Source organism: Diorhabda sublineata, chromosome 5 (assembly GCF_026230105.1).
Source record: "Diorhabda sublineata isolate icDioSubl1.1 chromosome 5, icDioSubl1.1, whole genome shotgun sequence".
NCBI lineage: Eukaryota > Metazoa > Arthropoda > Insecta > Coleoptera > Chrysomelidae > Diorhabda > Diorhabda sublineata.
The window spans coordinates 24,245,354-24,262,794 of NC_079478.1; the positions used below are offsets into that span (position 1 = coordinate 24,245,354).

The 17,441-nt window shown below is 29.3% G+C and overlaps 1 protein-coding gene across 6 annotated transcripts in view; it reads left to right on the plus strand.

Moving 5' to 3' along the window:
- The window catches only part of LOC130444527 (paxillin), a 76,367-nt gene extending 65,478 nt beyond the window's left edge, over positions 1–10,889 (plus strand). For 4 of the 6 annotated variants that reach the window (XM_056779715.1, XM_056779712.1, XM_056779713.1 and 1 more), the window contains 4 exons: positions 2,704–2,875; positions 4,842–5,222; positions 5,548–5,778; positions 9,745–10,889. In XM_056779715.1, coding sequence (XP_056635693.1) covers positions 2,704–2,875; positions 4,842–5,222; positions 5,548–5,778; positions 9,745–10,011 — 1,051 coding nt within the window. In that variant the 3' untranslated portion in view covers positions 10,012–10,889. Of the gene's footprint in view, positions 1–2,703; positions 2,876–4,698; positions 4,787–4,841; positions 5,223–5,547; positions 5,779–5,854; positions 6,371–9,744 lie in introns of those variants that run through there. The other 2 variants (XM_056779716.1, XM_056779717.1) reach the window with 2 other exon arrangements.
- Positions 10,890–17,441: the final 6,552 nt, after the last annotated feature.

Consider the following 17,441-nt stretch of genomic DNA (forward strand, 5'->3'; position numbering starts at 1 on the left):
ACGCATACAAAGGATATTGATCACCAAGGGTATTAAGCATATCTTCGTAATTCTGCTTACCTCTTAACCCTTTTAAATACAGATACTTGATGATGGCTCGCTACTGCAATTTTTCGATTTTCACAATTTCAGTGGACATCTTTTTTCTTTTAATTTATTGCGTAACTTTGGTTTACTTTTTTGACGTCAAACTTTACACTGACACTTCTAATAAGTTATTGTTCGTTACTATCGTAACGCAATATTTTGTTTATGCATGGAACTGATCTAGGATAATTAGATATCAATACTTCCTCGTATGTAATACTTGTATGGACAGTTTCTATAAGTGAAAGTTGTTTCGACGAAGGAAGACGGAATGGCAACTATTTCTCTATCTTCCTTGTCGGCACCGTAACGTTTTTTCCCATATCAAGTGTCCATATAGGAATATTACATATGTGATTGTAACAGAAAACAGAATCGTTCGTATAACGGTAACTTCCCTGTTGGAATACGTTATCTCAATTGCGCAGAATCGTCACCATATTAAGGACGATTTTTTGATAAGTTGGAACAAACCTATTATCTGCTGAATAATACTAATGTTCATTAGACCTTATAGAGTTAATATGGGCCAACGTAAAATCACAATTACAAAACTGGAATAAACTACAAAATTGAGTGAAAACTATTGTGTTGATTGCTCATAAACAATTCCCGAATCTGCTAGGTTCAACATTTCATGTATTTCTGTTTTTCATACGTGTACCAACCTACAATATATTGTTGGGATTCGTACAAAGAATGTTTTAACAGAGCCTCATTGTAGAAAGGTAATTTTTTCTACGCGTTTTCTCATGTAATATTTACTTGTACCATGAAAAAAGTTCCAGATGTCATTAAATATATAAAGATGATATGGAGTATCTTATTTTGAAAATACTTGCATACTCAATATTGATATACTATGCATAACGTACAATTATTCGACAGCCAAACATACTTCATCGCTTATGTTATATTCTCTCAAATTATAAAAACACTTAAATTAATAATCACAGTCTACTAAACTCATTTGATGTCGCTTTTAAACTTTTAGAACTGTGCATGTAAGAGAGAGCTTTCCATCTGTTCCACAAGAATACTTTTCAGCAATATAAAAGATTGTTTTCTAAAAACTGACACTACAGTGCGTTATTGCTACTAACTACGTATTTTTTTGAAAATTGTCCAAACAAAAGACCTTTCTAGTAATTTACTTATTGAATCTTCAAATAATATAAATTTGCAGTCACTTTTATGGTAATTACTTGATGTACAAGGGCTGTTAGACATAATCTTTTAGTTTAGTAAAATACGCATTTGTATCTGCCGTCACGTCTTCACACTACCAACTTATTTTTTTTTTTAAGTGGAGGAACCTAAAGTAGTCAGAGGAAGTCAGATCAGGTAAATTTGGTGGACGACGTAGTTCTGCTGAGGACAAAGCTCAAACATTTATTTTTTACGATTTTAATTTATACAGTCCAGTACAACTGTCCAAGAAATTATTTGAAATTATAATTTAGAATATCTTGAAGAAACAATAGCAAGCAGACTGTATTTTGCTGAAAAAAATGGAAATGCAGTCATGCCGTTTAATTCTAAATACTAGTTCAGAGAGTCTCCAATTTCATCAAACTATCCAAAAAATAATCTTTTGGAAACAACACAAAATACGCGTCTATCTTTGGCACAACCTCTTTATTTGTGTGAAAAGGATTTTTCTGCAACAATAGCGGACTAATGGGCATGTGCATCAGTAAATATATATATATATATATATATACATATATATATATATATATATATATATATATATATATATATATCATATATAATATCATATATAATATTATTTATATAATAATATTAGCCAATTATCGTTTAGCATCGTTCTAAATAATCGATAAAGATTATTAATTTATAGATTTTAACATCCATTTTATAAATTATAATAAAATTAATAAAATTGAACATTTTAATAGCGTGTATCAAACTATTTTTAAATGTTCTAATATACTTTATAACTAGCCTAGTTATCAAGATACCGAAAACTTATATTTAGAGTTTTATGATGACTCATAATATTTTTACACTGGATGAAACTGGACCGAAAACGTATTTGATAGAGGTTAATATTTACAATGAATTATCCTAATAATCATTTACAGGTGGATGAAATATAAATGTGAGCATTATGTCGGAGGCTATGTGTTTATTGAGCAAAGAATAGTTATTTTAATAAGATTAAAATCTCAAGATTAAAATAAGTTTAATCTTGAAACATATTTAATTTAAATAAACAAGTACAAAATTGTTTTAAATTTTGTACTTGTTTTTCATAACTCAAATGATGATTTCGTGTATTTGGACACAAAAAAATTAAACACTATAAAGTTGTTGGATATTAGATTTATTATAATTAATTAGCAGAATGTTCGAAAAAATAGCTTCCTTTAACCAAATTAGTAATTTTCAAACTTTTTTCTCTATCGTATGTTTATTGAATTTTGATGAATTAGACCATAAACATTGAATGGTATTGGTAATTGCTATTGGTAGTTATTTTTTGGGAATACAAAAATAAAACTATGTTCAAAATTGCAAGGCATTTCTGCAAGTGAAAACATTTTATTAATTTTCATTCTCATTTTCTTATTTGAAATTTACTTTTTTTAGAGACGTTATTTACGCTGGTCCTAAGAAAGTTGTTATAACAGTGAAAGAAACCAAAACTGAAACGGGTTACCCTGGTGAAACTGAATTACTTTCTTCTCATGTAACTCATACTGCAGCATCTACAGCAACTAGGGAACTTGATGATTTAATGGCTAGTTTGTCAAATATTAAGGTGAGTTAATTGTTAATAGTTTTCGAAATTAAACGTAACGTATTATTGCTCATCTTTGAATTTAGGAAGTTTGTAAAATAGAATTTATTATTAGGAAAATATAGAAGGGTGTAGAAAAATAAAAGTTGTAGTCGGTATATTCTGTATATTTTGTTTCACAACTGTTTGAGTTATTTTCTTATCATATTCAACTGGAGATATTAATATCTTGAACCATTCCATATAAAAATCAACGAAATATATTTGTGGCATATTCACCTCTCAAGAAAATAAAAATGTTCTAGTAAAAAATTGAACGTAACATAAATTGAATATATTTATTATTCTTCTAGTAAAAAAATAAAATTCGAAAGTAAATTTCATATATTTGCTATTTTTACTGAAAGTAACAACGGAAAATTAATTTTTATATTTTGCCGACTCCACATATTTTAGGTGAGGTAAACCTCAATATCGACGTTAATTTCTACTGAAAATAATGGGTCATGTATGTTTTATAATTTAAACAATAGAAATGAGAACAGGGTTTCATATTGTTCTTTTAATTTTCAATATTGGTTTTGATTTATTCTATAGTTTTTATTTCAATATTTGATTGCATTAGAAGTATATGAGTACGTTAAAAAATATTGAATTTTTAAAATCCCAATAATATGTTGCCAGTATTTTTCTATCGTAACGATTTTGAGAAGTAAATGAAAGATTTATGTACTCAGTATTTGGATATATCCAGCTTAATTATTAAGTGTTTACCACAAACGTGCAGAGTATTATCAACGTAAGTTACCTAGTAAAATCTTTAAATATATCACTAAAAGTACAAAAGTACAAAAAGTAAAAAATTCCTTGAAATTTTACAATGTATAATTATTTGTACTCACTACTCTGAAATGATTCATTTGGGCATTATCGTGTTTATTATTGCTTTTTCAAAAATATCTACTGATTTAGGATCATTATTTATCATAGTTTGAGTATTTGGTACTATATGGTAGAGATATAATCATTTTCGCTACTTAGGATTACTTCTCCGTTATTTTTCATCTTTCTCAGCGCCTCGAAAATCTCTACATTTGCCAATTAAAATATACTTAGTCTCTTCCGTTATTATTGAATAATAAGACCCTTCATTTTTTTGTAAATCCTTCTATTTTTCTTTCTTATCTAGTTTTTCCTATCTCTGTTTGAATTCGTTCAGAATCATTATGCTTAAGACTACAGCTCTCAAATATTTTGCAAGGTTCGAGTTTTGTATATACACTTTGTCTATATTTTATAGATGTCTTATTGAAATGTTTGATTGAACTATTCTACTTCATTTATCCATTGCCGGAAAATTATTTTTTTTACTTTACAATCAAAGAAGTATATTTTTTACGTGAAAAGTAATATTTAATTTAATACATTTATTTCTGAAATGCGTTTATTGGAAGATTTGAAGATATATGTATATATATATATATATATATATATATATATATATATATATATATATATATATATATATATATATATCAATTATTTAGTTTACAAAAGAAATAAATTTACACAATTTACATAAGAGACAATCGGTAGTTATGGCATTTATACTCCGTACTATTCCTTCTTTGAATTTTTAACAATGTATTCAACACGCTTCTATTATAATTTGTGACATAATCTGAAGTTTTAAACGTTCCCGAAATAACCGACTACTGTCTAACAACGAAATACGTCGTATACATCTCATTACTTTAAACCACAAGAGCAAAAAAGAGGCACACTAGGAACATACTCAAATCCATGACCCTGTACAAAAAATGGCCAGGCGCACGTATAAAAGTGGGGAGGAGACGTGGGACTTGTTTAACTTCGTTGAGAAATAAAATAGGCCACAAGGCATCAGTTTAATATTCATCACCTAAAGAAGCGGTCAGTCGAGAAGTTTTTTGTTTGAAAAATTATTCGTTAATTCAATTTTTTACAGGTGAACCAGGGACCTCAGCATTCTACGGTTTCCGAATCGCAGTACGCTCGTCCTATTAAGGCTACTCAAACCCAGAGTGCCCCTCCACCACCAAGGGAGAATTTGGATTCTATGCTAGGAAATCTCCAAGCAGACATGAGTCGTCAAGGAGTCAACACTAGCCAAAAGGGATGCTGCAACGCCTGCGATAAACCCATCGTTGGACAAGTCATCACCGCATTGGGTAAAACATGGCATCCAGAGCATTTCACTTGTGCTCATTGTAATCAAGAACTAGGTACTAGAAACTTCTTCGAAAGAGAAGCAAAACCCTATTGCGAACCCGACTATCACAATTTATTCAGCCCCAGATGTGCCTACTGTAACGGACCTATCTTAGATGTACGTCTAACCAACAGTCACTGTAGTAACTTCCGTCTGGAATACAACATAAATCGTTTGAGTGCATATTTACAAATTATCATCAGTGAATATTTCAAAGTGAATACAAAATCTTCAGATAAAATAATTTCATTTATTTAGGTTATTGTGTCACTACATGGTCACAATTTCACAGAATTTATCAAGGTGCATAATTCAATAGTTTTTAGTAAAGTAATAACTAAACTAAAAATTCAACATTTAGAACAAATATCTGATGATATATTTGTTAAATAGGCACTAATACCTAAATGATTATTATTTTTATGAAATTTCTTTTGTTTAGAAATGCGTTACAGCTCTGGAAAAAACTTGGCATATGGATCACTTCTTTTGTGCTCAATGTGGCAAACAATTCGGAGAAGAAGGCTTCCACGAACGTGAGGGGAAACCCTATTGTCGTGATGACTATTTCGATATGTTTGCTCCGAAATGTGGAGCTTGCAATCGCGCTATTATGGAAAATTATATCTCAGCTCTAAACGCCCAATGGCATCCTGATTGTTTCGTATGTAGAGTAAGTATTTTTAAGTAATAAAAGGATAAATTCATACCTATTAATTTATATGTGTAAAATTATTATGAATTATTAGGATTGCAAGTTACCAGTCCAAGGAAAATCCTTTTATGCTGTAGAAGGTAAACCTGTTTGCCCAGGATGTATTGGAGCTGAAGAAGAAGAGGACGAATAAATGCCCCTACCCTTGAAATATGCCATTTCTCTCTCTCTCTCTCTCTCTCTCTTATATACTCTCTTAAATATGACCTCCCAAAAATCCCGAATTTTATTGTATAAAATATATCGTTTGTATTTTATTTTAATAAAGTCGAAATAAAATTTAAAAAAAACAAACACAAAAAAGACATCAATGAAAAAATTCGAAAAAGGGACCACAAGTAATTAGCACAAATGATGGCTGTGCCGTAACATTCTGTGATTTATCAGTTTATTTATCCACTGTTTGGAAAGAATTTAATCAGTTTGTTGTGATTTCAGTAGCCAAGCTATTTTCAGAATGTCGACACTGAAATCTATTTTATTTTAAAAGTGTAGTTTTGTGTATGATGCTTGTGATTTCTTTCTCGTCTATGAAAAGTTGAAAATAAAATAATGATTAGTACAAGCAGGTGCATATTTTCTTTACTTGAAGGAGACACGTACGTGTAATGTCTGAGAACATAGGCGTAACAAATATGATGGTTTTATAGTAAATTTTCTATATTAGTTGCACGCAGAAAATTGATAATTCATTAGTATGAATATTTTCAACTGCGATGGATGACTGCAATAGAGATAATCATAGCCCGCCATAATCTAGTGTTTGTCAAACTAATATGACACTGGCTTTGTCCAATGCCACATCAACTTCAGTCTGATGAAGTATATTGATAATCTTTAAATTCGAATTTTTGGAATCATTGGTGTTATTCACACTGAACACACTATTTACACAACCATTACACCAACACTCAAAATTACACTGTCTGACTCGCGTGTAAACAGTGTGTTCCGTATTGATGATTATTGTCTGATCATGTGTAGAATCGAACTTATTTTTTTTATGTGAAAAGCAAGCACAAGAGTGTAAACCCATTTACCATCGAATAATTCGAGTTGTGCCTGCCTTGTGGAGATACCTGTGGATATTGTTCTTGCTCTTCTGTAGGTTGTACTGTTCGGGGAATACGTGCCCTGGTAGCTGACTCCACAGGCTTATACTTCTCTAAGGAAAGGAGTCCCGATATATTAGCGCTCTGGGCGTCTGTAGGCAAACTCGGTGTTCATGAGCCACATCTGTCTGTCTTGTAAAAACTGCTTATACTAGACAGCTCGGAAGAGCATTTGCCGTGGTAGTATTGGTAAAACAAAGCCTCCTTCTATTGTCTAAGTTGTTTTTGTTTCTTGTCAAGTCTGGATCACCTATAAGTCAAATTGATCTCTTTCTTATTGAGTCGAGCATCCTCAGGGTATATTTGGGAGCCAAGCACCAAATGTAACGAAATTGTATTGTAATATAAAATGATGAAATAGAATGTCCTTACTGGCTTATTTTAACCAATCAGTCACTTCAATAAAAATGGAGAATAACTTATTTGAATAAAAATAATTAATTATATAGATTGGAAATCGAATAATGATACACAGTCCTTCTTTTAAGAATATAAAAATAAAAATATGCTCTGGAAACACAGAGCCTCCGTCATAATATATAATTTCTAGGTTCGTGGTTGTAAGAAAATATATATATATATATATATATATATATATATATATATATATATATATATATATATATATATATATATATATATATATATAACTTTTTACAGCAACTGCACAGCAAATATAAAAGTAACAACTAATATGAATTGCATATTAGTTGGATATGAGTATCCTTCATCTGTAACTGTTTAAATGTTTTCATTTGCTACTAATACCTAACCTAACCTAAAACTTCAATAGCTAGTGTTAATAAACAAGTAGTGAAGTGATGAAGTAGATGAAGTAAATCTGTGAAAGAGTAGAATATAGAATATTGGGTATCTTCTTGGGTTAGTCACTTCTAAAAGTAAAAAATTAATTTTTCAATTAATGTTGCTGGTAGGTATAGTTACTAAAAGATACCTTCCATCACAATATCACCACTGCTAGATGGTTGATAAATTCCTTCATCTTATTTCTAGTGAACATAAGTCTACAGATTGATGATTTTATTATATAACTGCTGGTAATCGTTTTGTGATCTGAATTTTCATCTTATAATAAATATATTAATACTTTGATACTCTTCAATAATTTCAGAAATTTATCTTGATTTTAAGTATATCTGTTTACCTTTGATTTAACATACGTTTTTGCCATTTTTTTATTTATTTAATTTTGTTTACCAAAATGCTAGTGGTCTCCAATTTAATATTTATTATTCACCCTTTCCCATTATTATACAATGGATAATGAGGCCGAATATCACTGAGGAAATATTTCCAGGTAGGAATTTAATGTTATAATTAGCTTAGTTTTTACTCTCTGTTTATGAAACTATTCGCACTGAAATGAAAAAAATTTGAGTTATCCTGTCATGATATAAAATAATTTTGTTATAACGAACTATTGCTAGTCTGAATCTCATAAAATTAAACTAATTAGAACATTCGCAGAAGCATAATAGATTCCAAATGCCAACGTTTCGATTTTCTTTTTGATCCTTAACAATGCTAAAAATATATGGTACTTTATAACTAAAACGTTGATGAAGATAAACAAGTAAACAAAAAGTTGTCAAATTAGAAGGATACACTACATTTAAGACAAACTATATGACATAGAAAAACAAGAACATTGTTGTATAAAACAAAAGAATGAAAAAGTTATTTAAAGAAACTGAGACATACACATATAATTAAAACCTATGCAAATAACATACCTTTTTAAATTATTAGACGTCATTCAAAAGATAAAATACATATATACATTTTCCGGACAAAGAGAATTCTCCTCCTCTTCTAATTTCATAATTTTTTGTTTACTTGTTTATCTTCATCTACGTTTGAGTTATAATGGCTTTAGTCTTACCAAAAACCAAATAAAAGATCGAAACGTTGGCATTTCAAAAACTTTTGAACTGTTTTATTTTGAGTCCTAAACCCCCAACACCATTCAAAATTACATACTAGGAAGGACAATCATATCAACAATGACATTTGTTGTGATATTAAATATATTTTGAAGTTAAATATATATTATTTCTAACTTTATACCTAGAGTTTATATATTGTGCCAATTTTGAAACACAACTTTTTCAGACATCTTCTTACAAAAATTGCTGTACTATCTTGCTGTTTACAATGTATAATTTTTGAAGGTGTCAGAAAAAGTCAAGTTACTTTCATCTTTTCACATAAAAGCCTGTGATGGTTTATATCTATCTTATAAAAAGGCGACCATGTACAAGGTAATTAGAATTCTAAGCTTCATCCTACTTAACTTAAATATGTTACTTATCTCAAGCTTTCTTCACAGGACCAGATACATGATCCGGAGCTTCTTCTTCTTCAAGTAGAATTAGTATTAGGCACTATTAGTATTAGGAACTTTTTAAGTGATCGAGTCCTGTAAGAATCCACTCCTTTTCCTAGTTTTTACTAATTCCCAAATTCCCAGAAATGATCCAAAAATATTTTTTCTAGATTGATGAGTTTACCGTGATATTCCCATAAAAGCTATAATAGAGTATGTTAACAATTTTTATTTGAACTACAGAATTTATTTGTTGTAGTTTTATAATAGGTATTTCATGCAGTGAAAAGAATATATAATAAAATTAGGTTATCCACCTCTGTTGCCTAAAATAAGAGCTCACATCCAATAAGTTTATGTAAGAATTTATGGTATATTTGATAAATGAACTTTTAAACTGTGTATTAATTTCAAATCAAAGTTTCTAAAATATAAACTATTTAAGTAAATACTTAATCGTTTCAGGACTGCAGACAACCTTTCATTGGGGGCTCTTTCTTCGATCACGAGGGTCAGCCGTATTGTGAGACGCACTACCATCTTAAAAGAGGTTCGCTGTGTGCTGGATGCCACAAACCTATTTCAGGTCGATGTGTAACAGCCATGTTTAAAAAATTCCATCCGGAACATTTTGTATGCGCTTTTTGTCTCAAACAATTGAATAAGGGTACATTTAAAGAACAAAATGATAAACCATATTGCCATACATGTTTTGAAAAATTGTTTGGTTAGAAAGTCTATTTTTGTATATTTGTAAAGGAAGTTATTCCAATATATTTTCAATATTTTTATAACAACATCATATAATTGATAAGTGAATTGTAATATGTGGTAACTTTAGCAAATCACAAATTAGCTTAGATCGGTCTTTTCTGTAGCAATATTTTTGTTATCCAATATTTCTGTAGTCTCTCAACATGTACTAGCTATCTAATTGTGTATCCCATAATAAACATACCCATTCCAGGCTCCTTCAAATCTTTATCAGTTCTTCTCCATCCATTCCTTCTTCCCCTATCTGTCTACCAACTCTCTTGTTCTTCTGCATATTTTGGCTTTCAGCTCTAACTCTTCTACTTTTGTTTTTTATATTAATATCCAAATATTCATAGATATATAAAATTGCAAACCCACTTGAACTTATATTATTTGTCTCTGTTTTTTTATAAAGGATAATGATCCTGTATTTTCTTCATTTCAAAACCTCTTGTCTCATTTTTTTAAGTATACATTCAACCTGTTATAAAATATAATACATTATAGTTTTAGTATATTTTAAATGTGAATATATTGGGGTAATTTTTTTATTATATTGACGGTTTCATTGGTTTAAATACATGCTAATCAATTAATAGGGGTCTAAAGTAAATTTTTTAAAATAATTGCTGAACAAATTCAAATAATCTTCAATATTCTTGTTTTTAATGTAGATTTTAATTCTATCATTTTTTTCGTTGAAAGAAGAGTAATATCAAGAAAAGAAATTATCAGCATATTATTAAAATATAAATATTACTCTCAGTAATACAACATAAAGGAATAATTATTATTTTTTCTGCTTTTTTGATATTTGTATGTCTTTAATTATGATATTAAACTATTTGTTGAAATTCTTGTATTTATTTCTTGCTCTTAATCAGCAATCAATTTAAAACAGTCAAAATTGAAATAATACCAACATTTATTCCAATTCTATTGTAATTTTTTTAATTTATTTACAATTTTATTCTTTTGATTATGTTGACTGTTCTCATACACTATTCATTTTCTATTTTCCCAAAATCATTAATTAACAAAAAATTGGAAAAATATTAATTGGATGAATATCAATACCTTACACACACATAAATTTTTAATTGCAATAAAATTCACTTCATGAACACTAAATCTTGGACAATTTTAAAAATGGATCTTAATATAATTTCATCTATTCAGTACACATCTATTTGAAATATTTGGTTTACTAAATATTCGAAAACACTATCATAGCTATCATCATCATTTGTTTAAATATGATATGAACCAGCCAATTTTTTGAATCAAGTTCTTTTGGCCAGGATTACCAATAAATAAACATTAAGTACGTATTTATATCAGTCATGTCAATAATGTTATTCCCTAGTTGTAATATTCAAAAATTTTTTTGTTCCAACACAATAAATTGTTTTATTCTGATTTATTTCCTCATAATCCTGAGTGTACAATTCCTTGTAGTTCTAAATAATTAATTTTTTTTTGTTTTTGTATTTTTGTTCATAAACTCGAAAGCAGTAAAAGTTGTCGTTAAATGCGAATTTGGATAGAAAAATTAAAACATGTATTAATGAGTTTTATCAATTTACTACAGTGCCATAAGATCTGTACATATCTTGAAAGGTCTCTTTAGAAAAATACCTTCATATTTATATTTCTCAACCATTGACTGTCAACACTTATATTTTCCCAACTCATTTTCAACCCTTGAACCTACTATATTAACTAGGACTCAAGATTTTGTTTCATTTTTTACTTTTTAGTATACATTTATAAAGTGGTTATTTCAAAATATATTATTTGCTGATAATTTCCTATTCCTAATGTTTACACTATGTATCATAAGATCCTCATATTGTGATTTTTAAAATCATCCTATAAATATCAAATATAAGCAAAAATAAGAATTAATAACAACTTTGAAAACGTTTGCATCTTCTCATAAAATCATTTTGATTATTTTCAATGTATTGCATTGCAGATAACTTTAATGTCAATAGTAATTTCTAAATATTGATATTTTTATTAATGTCCTATACATGGTTTCAGTGACAATTTGCTTACGTTTTTTAAATGTATCATCATAAATTTAGTGAATATTTTATATCATGATCAATTAATGTCAATTGCTGGTGAATATTTTCCTATATTGAACATGTTATTAAATAGCCATTGTCCTGAGAATATATATTTTACTTATCTAGTTCGAAAGAAAAACGAAATTAAAATTTTACGATACGACCTACTAATCATAATAAAAAGTGTGTCCAAATTAACATTCTTATTAAAGTATTGCAATGGTACTTATTTTATGTATATTTTGGATAATAACAATGCTAGTAAAATTTGTGAACATACAAAAAATATATTATTTTGTTTGAAATATTTATAATTCATATACATTCGTAACGAAGCTAAAGTGTAATAACGTTATTTTTATCAGTTCCTGGTATATAGGAAATCTCAGTATATTCGCATATTACAAAGTATTGATTTTTACATAGAGCTTTCTCATTCTAAAATCAATACTTTGTAGGACTGAAAATTCCCTGTAATAGCTATAGAGAAGATTTTAATCGAAATAATCATATGATTTCCTTGATACTCATCAGAAGCCAATTCATAATTTACTATTGTGATGAAAAAATATTCAGAAGTGTTGAATATTTCGCATTAGGTGTTTAACACTTTTTGACATTAGATGATACTTCTCTTTTTAGTAGTAAAATCCATCCTAGATTAATGTTAATTACTCTTTTTGTTGAAGTTTTAAAAGCTAACTTGTATTTTTAACATTAAGATGGTTTTATTCTGAAACACAATTGGTAAGCATAGAGAGTTTACCCAACTGTAACGTCATTTTATTATTTATAATGCTTAAGCTACTAACATTGTTTTTCCCCTAGATTCATAGTGTTATTTCACAATATATTTGTCTTCTTTATTACCTATAAACGAAATTAATTTCTTGTAACATTAACGTAGGTACCTACTAATAGTTGTTTTTCATATTTTATTATATTACCGAACAATTAATTAACTCAGAAATAATTTTATTCTTAACAATTGATCATATTATAAAACGATTATCTGTAATTGCTTGAATCAAACAACATTTTGGGCGAGTTATTTTCCATGTATCTCATTTATTGCTTGTTTCTATATTAAATAATGCTAAAACTTGTTAGCATAAATATTTTTAATATAAAGGTGAGTTTAGTATGACCACAGATTTCAATTATGGATTTCAAATCATCAAGTTCCGTTGAGAGATGGATATTCCTCTTTATAACATTCAATTATGTAGCACATGATTGTGATAAATTATATTGTGTCATATATTAACAGTTGAGAAGCTCCAATGCGCCTCTGATAACAATGGTTTGCCAAGTTGCATAGTGGAGACGGTCATAAAGAAGGGTAGTAAATAGAAATGAAAAATATTTATTTGGACATGTGAGGTATTGAGAGATGTTGAGTGCGCCCTAAAAATTTGCCATTCAAAATACGGTGGATTCAGAAGTTCATAACAAAATTTTTTAGAATGCAGAATGCAAACACAAAATTTCAAGAACCAAATATAAAAAATTAAAGTATGAGATATTCTTTTGACAAAAAAATTGAATAAAATTGTCAGAAATGCTTTTTGATTTTAATCATTATCTTCAAGTATGTGTAAGTGTTAAATATAAAAGAAAGATCGAGGGAGTAAAGGGGCGTGGAATGTCAATACATACTTCACTGCATCTATACATACTAAACTTTGTCAATGAAATTGAATCGCACAGTTAGTTGTGATTCTCATACATCCCTACGATATGCTTAAATTGCCAGATGATTGAAATTGATACTTAATTGATGCTCTCTAGTAGTTAAATGGTTTTTGGGAAACTATGGCCTATCACCTGATTGCGGATCCTAACCTAGAACGAGATTTTGATCACAATATTGCTTTAAATTTTTTATGGAAATTTCAAATATACATGATCTACACAAACTTTTGATTTCTATTACTTTTTCCGTGGATCAATTTTTCCATGATATTTATTCGGCTGCATGATATATTCTAGATGTGTAATAATTGATTTTGAACGAATTATAAATACATATTTTGCACTAAAGTTTAATACCAATAATATATTTTTATGTTGAAAAGTCTATAACTATAAAAACCATAAACCTTAGTCCACTTGATGATATTTTATACTGTAAGTGACTGCCTACGTGTACAATTCTTTAGAAAATTTTTATATATTATAGGGGAAGCCCAGGCAAGATGAATATGTTAAGGCTAATAAAAAAAACACTAAAATGTCTGATCAACAATAGTCTTTTTATTTTTAATTTGTACTTTGGTAAATTATCTTTGGAAATTACAAATAAAAACTTTGAAACTTGGACAAAGCTTACATAAATTTTTGATTACAAAAAACTGTCTATTATCCGTTTTTCCCGATCCCCCAGGGTAAAACGGATACACCTCCTGGGCAAAAAGGATAAGTAATGCAATTGGTGTTTTAGTATTCATACTCATCACAGTACTAGCTACCTGATCCGACATAACAAGTACAGTTCTCGTGAGCCCATCTCTTGCACTGGTTGCACTCTATCCAATCTTTGGTAGGTGGTTCAATATATACTTCTAATCACACTAAACAGAAGTAAGACTTCTAGGTTGTTGTATGTTTAGTTTTGCTGAGACCTGCTAACTCTGCTTGTTTGGTCTATTTAACCTTCTATTTTTTAAATTTTTCACCACTGATTTTTGCCTTTTGTGTTTTCGATTTGTTATCGGAGTAGCCATGGTCGGTATTGGGTCTGATATGTAACGTTCTAAGGCTTTGTTTCTCTAATAGAAATGGAATGTTTTCAGATGGTGAGCTAGCTGATTTTCTATTTTGATCACATTGAGGCACAGGTGTAGTAGAACTCTCGGACTCTTTTTCCATAAGAATTTCGGATATATTTATAAGTTAAAGCGTTGACGTTGATGATCTAGCTATGGGATAGTCATTTGAATTAGTTAATGGATCATTTGAACAGTGAGTCTCTACATTTGTTGTTGGAGCGTCAGTCATTTTAGATAAAAATGCAATACTAGAGACAGCCATTGTTGACAAACCATCAGTATTCCTGGGTGACTTTTTGAAACGTATTCAAGTCTTGCTGAAAATACTTTTTTTAATGGTCCATAGAAAGCCACGTCTAATGGTTGCATGTAGTGTGTGGTGCAAATGATAAAAATATAGTGTTATTTTTTGACACAAACTCTAAAGCTGGATAGAATTTGTGCGATTCATGTTTATCAAGCAAGAAAAGAACTTTTCTGTTCACACTTAAACGAATCTTTTCCTCAAAAAATTGCAACCAGCTTAAAGAAGCTTCCCCATGGATCTAGCCGTTATCTGTGACGGTAGCTTGTGACCCTTCGTTTTCGAGCGAAAATAATAAGGTGGTATAAATGTACCTGCTGCATTACAGCAGCATATAACAGTAGTTAGCTGACCCCTTTCCATACTACTTATGACGCCGACTTATCTCTTTTCTTTCATAGACAGGACCTGTATACCAGTTTGATCGAGTATTCCTCTTACTATGCATCTTACCCGGGCTTTCTCCTAGAAGGACTCAACAAACTTCCCGCTTTTTCTCCTTTTATAGGAGTACTGCAGCACTAAATAAACTGTGTGTTAAGAAGGAAGAAGAGTGCATAAAATTTAATTAAGGAAATAAATTATATCAGATAACGATATTTCTTTAGAAACTATTTCAAATTTCGAAATTAATATAATAAATTTTATAATTTACTGTGACATTCATTGACGATCGGCTTTCTGGATTTTACAGTCAGTCATTCTACGATTGCTTTATATAGTTCAAACCATTTCCAGCAAATATTTTCATAATTTAAAAAAATAGCAAAACATACTTATCAACATCTGTAAAACGAAATGTACTGTTATTTAATAATGTAATACTCGTCAAATTTGAATCTGGTACTTTCACAGTTAATACTACTTAATTTTTTCTGCAGAAATGGAAGTATAATTCTATGTTTGATAAAAATGATGAATCCAGTGCTTAAAATGTATTTTAGAAACCGCAGATTTGTTATTACATTTTCAAAATAATTTGTTATTAATTAAATACTTTATAATAGATTGACAATTTTTTCTAACTCGTATTTTTAAAAATGTAGCCATTTTAAATGCTTACTTATCATGATATGGGCGAGTAAAAATTATGAATTGAATAACATTGTCTCATTTATTACCTTTTTGAAGACACGACTTAGATAATCGTATGCCCATGATCACTTCACCAATTAGACAGCGGCTTATTGGTCGTACAATAGCAAAAGTTCAAAACTCTGAACATCTGTAGTCCACATATCGTTTGATAGAATTGAACGTTTTACATTGAACTCATTTTGAATCTTTGTAAGTATGAACTTTACAATTAATGTAGTTGACAACTCCCCATATAAAAGACAGCTTGATATTTAGTATGTAATATTAATGAAAGCTAGTATTATTGCTGTATACAGAATAATAGTCCAAATACTTGGCACGCGACGCTTATTTGCTTCCTTGTATACTAGTGTTACTTATAGATATGGAATATCGTTGACTTTTAAACTTTTAAGACCGATCTTCATTAGATAAACATGTATTGATTTAACTTCAAATTCAATTCATTTATTACAAAAGGTTGTCTATATCTTTCTTGCTGAAATATTTAGTCCTGGTTTCTAATGATTATTTTACATGGTGAATTTTCTATTAAATAAATACCTATAAGGGCTTCCATTTAAGTTTCTAGTTCACATTTTTTATCAATTTTCCTTCGATTGGAATTATTAACAAAAATTGATTTATCTTCGAAATAATTTCATTGTGATTTTTTCTTATTTCAATATTCCTATCTTGATAATTTGGGTTATTTCACCCTAACAATATGCTGTCTTCACACCCATAATTATGTTTATCTTCTAAATGGCTATGATGTTGAAAAATATTGCCGCCAGTACAAATTTCATGTTGAGGTAAGTTTAAATACATTGTTACGTATTATGATTCAACTTTCGATGGAAATGGAAAACATATAAAACATATTAAATAAGTACCTTCCTAAACGTACTATTTGGCCTAGTTAATACACCTACTGTCTTTCAGTCAGCTATTAATAAGATTTTTGATTTACTCTGTTTTAAATATGCAATTGCATAATATGTTGAGAGGAGCTAAATCAGAGATCCACTGAGATGCAAGTGAGGTTGGTTTATCAGGAAGATTTTCACAGCGGTAGCAGGATAAAACCTTGAAGCCTGTTCAATGATTTGGAAAAATTACCATGAACGTGGAGCAGAAATAGCACTCGTACGAGTTTGAAACTTTGGCAATGGTATG